This window comes from Fukomys damarensis, unplaced genomic scaffold, assembly GCF_012274545.1.
Source record: "Fukomys damarensis isolate Sample0158 unplaced genomic scaffold, DMR_v1.0_HiC HiC_scaffold_12, whole genome shotgun sequence".
Lineage (NCBI taxonomy): Eukaryota > Metazoa > Chordata > Mammalia > Rodentia > Bathyergidae > Fukomys > Fukomys damarensis.
Genome location: NW_022900924.1, coordinates 15,382,893 through 15,387,433, shown reverse-complemented (window position 1 = coordinate 15,387,433; position 4,541 = coordinate 15,382,893). Strand labels below are relative to the sequence as shown.

Genomic DNA, 4,541 nt, shown 5'->3' with positions numbered 1-4,541 from the left:
GGCTGGGCAGACGCTCCGGGTCCCCAGCTCCCCCCCCCCCGCGGCAGTGCTCATGCGTCCCTGGCACGATCTCATTCTCGGTCCTCATTGAAGGATCCCATGGCAACCAGGGCCCCTCTCTTATGCCCACCCCCAGTGCCACCCACAACCTGGCAGAACGGGGGACGGAAGAACTCCGTGCGCCTCTGTAGACAAAACCACCAAGTAATGGAGACGGAAATGAAAAGAGCACAAGTGGGAAGCGTTGTGAGGCAGAAACACAGGAAATCTTAGCAGAACTCCTTAGAAATGCAGCTTGTGGGTGGCAGGTACATGGCAGAGTATGAAAAAAAAAAAAACCCGAACTGTTTGCAGCCTTTCTAAATCACAGTCATGAAGACCCCGCACCTTCCCTCTGCCTGGCTCATCCTGGCTGTCAGAAAAGGAACAATAGCATCAGACAAAGATCAGCAAATGTTTCAGTGGAAGGAAAGACAGCGAAATCCTCAGCACCCAGGGCCACACCGTATTTGTCACGACTGCTCAGCCACCTCTGTGGATGAAGAGCCGTACACAATACATTTAACGAGCGGGGTGGCCGTGTTTCAATAAAACTTTATTGACTAAAATCATCAGTGAGCCACATTTGGTCCAGGGCCAATAGTCTGCGACCCAGAGAGCTGGGAACTGAGGACAGTCTTTTCTGCAATAATGAAAATCTTCTGATTCTGTATTCTATATTTACTGAGAGCTTGAAAGGTGTCCAGTGCAACTCAGAAGCTAGATCCTAATCTTATTCCTTCTGATGGACCCAAATGCACTCAGGCACCATGAGCAGCGGCTGCTGTGTTGGACAACACAGCCCACACTTAACGTTAAGGGCAGAGCCTGTGTTCGTGTAGACCATATGCTTCTCCAGAAAACATCTTATTGCTCTGAAGATAAACCCTGTATCTTAGGCACCAGGAATTCCAGGATACGAGTGCGCTTCCGATTAATTTCCCAGAATTAAATTATACTTACCAAGAACGTTTCGACCCCTGCTGGTGACCGTACATATTAGACACAGTGCGACTGTCTGCCCCGCCCAGGCCAGAGGAAGTCCACCCTCCCGGGCCTACACAGAGCTCATCAATCTGTACCGGTCCTCAGACACCACGGGGGCAGAGTTTTCTACCTGTTTTACGGAGCTCCAGTGCTACTTCATTCTCTCCCGGCCCACCAAGCTGAAGGATTTGATTCGCCTGGTGAAATACTGGTATACACAGGTGCGGCCCTCGGGTTACCGCACCTCCCAGGAAGCGCTCGCCACAATCCAGCAGACTTTCAACCCTGTAGATCTACTTTGTACAGTTCCCAGCGCCAGCCCCATTTATTTGGGTCAGGCGTTCGCTACCCGCTACCATCAAAGCTGCTGTCTGTGGCTTATTCTGCCCTCATCCTGGCCCAAGAACTCCGCAGGAATCCAAACCTACCGGTTCTAAAGGGTGGACGGGGGTCAGGTGACCGGATGTCCCGCCCCCTACGAGCTCTCAGTGGGCAGAGCCGGCGCTGTCTCCCGGAAATCGGCCCAAGCTCAGGTGGTCTGGGGCTGCCTCGCACATGAGGTCGATTCTGAGTCTGTCATGATGACACCAAGCGCAGGATCACTTCTTCCTCTCTCACCACCCTTACTGAGGCCATCTGATGTCCCCACTCTTTCCTCAGTGTGAACAGAGAATGAAGTCAGAGGGTTCTCTGCCCCCCAAATACGCTCTGGAGCTGCTCACCGTCTACGCCTGGGACCGTCCTGGAGCTCATCACAAAGTATCAGCAGCTCTGCATCTGTTGGAAGGTGAATTACAGCTTCCGGAAAGTGGTCACAGGGCAGTTCCTGCTGAGCCAGCTCCTGAGGCCCAGGTACTCCCTGAGCCTGACTCCCTTTCACACTGGCCCGGTGGCCCGTTCTCTCTCCCTGGGCCGACTCCACTTTGTGTGAAGCTGGGGTCAGGCAGTGCTAACGACAGAGCTGTTCAGTGTCTCGGGGACAAACTTGAGGGAGCGGAGGAGACAGAGGAGGGACAGAGGCACAGGGCCCCTGAGTTTCTGTCACCTAGGTCAGAAGGAAGTGCTCGGGTTTGTCAGGAGGTCTAGGAGGGTCCCTGAGAAATGACACTACCATCATCGCGGGCTGATTTGTTATTAGTGTTTTTGTTAGACCGAGCTTTTTGTTGGTTTGTTTCAGTTTGGTTTGGTCTGGTTTGGGCAGTACTGTAAGTCCCCAACTTAGGAATGAACTCCGTTCTCCAAGAACATTCGTAAGGCGGATTCATTTGGAAGTCCAACAAAGTGAGTCTCACACACCTTTGACACAAATATATCATGTAAAGCATAAAACACACACACACACACAAATACTGTAAATAAACTCTTTGGACTTTTATGGTGACCTTGAAATGGTGGTACGGTACAGCAAAACCACATAGCTACTACTGAGATTTGTTCACATTGGGAATGTTCGTTCTGAGCGATCTGTTCTTATCTGTCAAGGTTCCCAGCACGAATGTTTGTTCATAAGTCAGGGACATACAGTATTGGAAATTGAACCCAAAGCCTTCACACTGAGTTACATCCATAGCCCTTTTTAAATTTTTTTTTTTTTCGTTTTCAGATAAGACACTAAGTTGCCCAGGCTGGCTTGAACTTGCGATCCTCCTGGTTCAGCCTCCCAGAGGGCTGGAAGGTGTGTGCCACCACCTCTAGTTTAGATCAGATTTTATCTACACTTTGGGGCCTTCAACAATATGCTCAGCACCACCAGAAGGGAACAAAAGCAATGGAAGAAGGAAGAAAGGAGAGAGAAAGTAAAGGAGCTTGGAGAAGGAACAGCGATGAGAAAGCAACAGCCCTCCCTGCTGGCCCTACTTGGGACCTACTTGGCAACCGTTTTATTTAGCAAAAGATACATTGTGTCTCACGGAACTTAGCGGGGAGGCCAGAGTTCACTTTGGCTTCTCTGTGCAGTTACAGCTTTCCAAATTTTGAAACAGTGTATTTGAATGACTGATAGCTCAGATGTCAGGGCACACTGGTTTTGTGGCTGAAACTGAGTCGGCTCCTAAGTTCTAAGTTCTAACGCCATAAATATGGAGAAATTCTAATTTCTTCTAACTCTTCCTTTAGGCCTGTGATCTTGGACCCAGCTGACCCCACTGGCGATGTGGGTGGTGGAGACCGCTGGTGTTGGCATCTTCTGGCTAAAGAAGCGAAGGAATGGTGTTCTTCCCTGGGCTTCAGAGATGGCATGGGGGACTCCACCCAGCCCTGGAAAGTGCCAGTAAGTGTACTGCAAAGGCGGTTTCTCCTGGAGGCAGCTTTGGAGTGTTGTGCCCAGATCGCGATGTCCCCAAAGACCACCAAGGAGTCAAGTCCGATGTAAATGCACGAGGAGTTTATTGCAAGCTCGAGCCTGGACCCTCGTACTTCACCGACTGAGCGGATTAGCCACGAGAGCCCCGATTCACTTTTGAAGCATTATATAGGGTTGGGGAGGCTTAAAACTCTTTCTCCCGTTTATTGATGCTATTTTTAACTTTGTGTTACTATTGGATATTGCCAGGGTACTTATGGGAACAGGAAAATAGAAGCGGGAAATAACCAATGCCCACGAGGAGGGACAGGTTCAGCGGGGGTCGTTATGTTCTTTTCCATCCTATATGATTGAACAATTAGGCAAACTCTCTATGCTTAGTGTAGCATATGATTTTCTTACTTAACTTATCTCTAACTTACCTTATTCCTCAAACTCAGGCAGCTATCGGGGAGGAGACAAGTTCACTCTTGGGTCAGAACAAGGGGAACAGAGAAACAAGAAGATTGTTATACAAATGTTATTTTCTGCCTAGAATTCAGAGAAAGGTAAAGGGCGAAGAGGGAGCCCACCTTGATCAGAAAAAGAACAATTAGAAACTCTCTATGCTTAGTGTAGCATATGATTTTCTTACTTAACTTATCTCTAACTTACCTTATTCCTCAAACTCAGGCAGCTATCGGGGAGGAGACAAGTTCACTCTTGGGTCAGAACAAGGGGAACAGAGAAACAAGAAGATTGTTATACAAATGTTATTTTCTGCCTAGAATTCAGAGAAAGGTAAAGGGCGAAGAGGGAGCCCACCTTGATCAGAAAACTTGGTTCCTACAGGAGCAGGCTTGAATCAGGGAACTTCTCCTACTGCAACCACCCTGAATAATCCAGCCACAAAGAACAAAAAAATCCGACTCATCGGGTCTGAAGCAACCGCCCCCTTCCCCAGTCTGTCGCAAATAACCCAGAGGCCAGGAGCCCAGGGCTCACAGTACAGCGCTGTGGGCTTTCTCTGGGAGCAGCTGTGCCCCCCCCCCGGGACACTGTTGCCACTTGGAGCTGGCTGTCCTTTATCGGGTGTGGGTGGGCACTGAGGACCCTGAGCCGCGTCCTTGGTCTCAGGGTTCCTGGGTTGGGGACACGGCTCTTTCTGGCTGTGGGCGTGGACTTTACTCTCTTTTTAGTTGTTGGCTTCCGTATTCCTGGCCCCTGAACCAGC

The 4,541-nt window shown here is 49.8% G+C and overlaps 2 protein-coding genes across 3 annotated transcripts in view; one reads left to right on the top strand and one right to left on the bottom strand.

The window, feature by feature from the left end:
- The window catches only part of LOC117285705, a 17,717-nt gene extending 15,876 nt beyond the window's left edge, over positions 1-1,841 (bottom strand). For both annotated transcript variants that reach the window (XM_033762429.1, XM_033762430.1), the window contains exon 1: positions 1,157-1,841. The gene's annotated coding sequence lies outside the window, so the exon portion shown is untranslated. The remainder of the gene's footprint in view (positions 1-1,156) is intronic.
- The window catches only part of Oas2 (2'-5'-oligoadenylate synthetase 2), a 29,776-nt gene extending 26,174 nt beyond the window's left edge, over positions 1-3,602 (top strand). The window contains 4 exon segments of the mRNA XM_033762675.1: positions 1,078-1,247; positions 1,687-1,760; positions 1,762-1,878; positions 3,142-3,602. Of these exon segments, the coding sequence (XP_033618566.1) occupies positions 1,078-1,247; positions 1,687-1,760; positions 1,762-1,878; positions 3,142-3,397 (617 nt within the window). The 3' untranslated portion in view covers positions 3,398-3,602.
- The last annotated feature ends 939 nt before the right edge of the window (positions 3,603-4,541 follow it).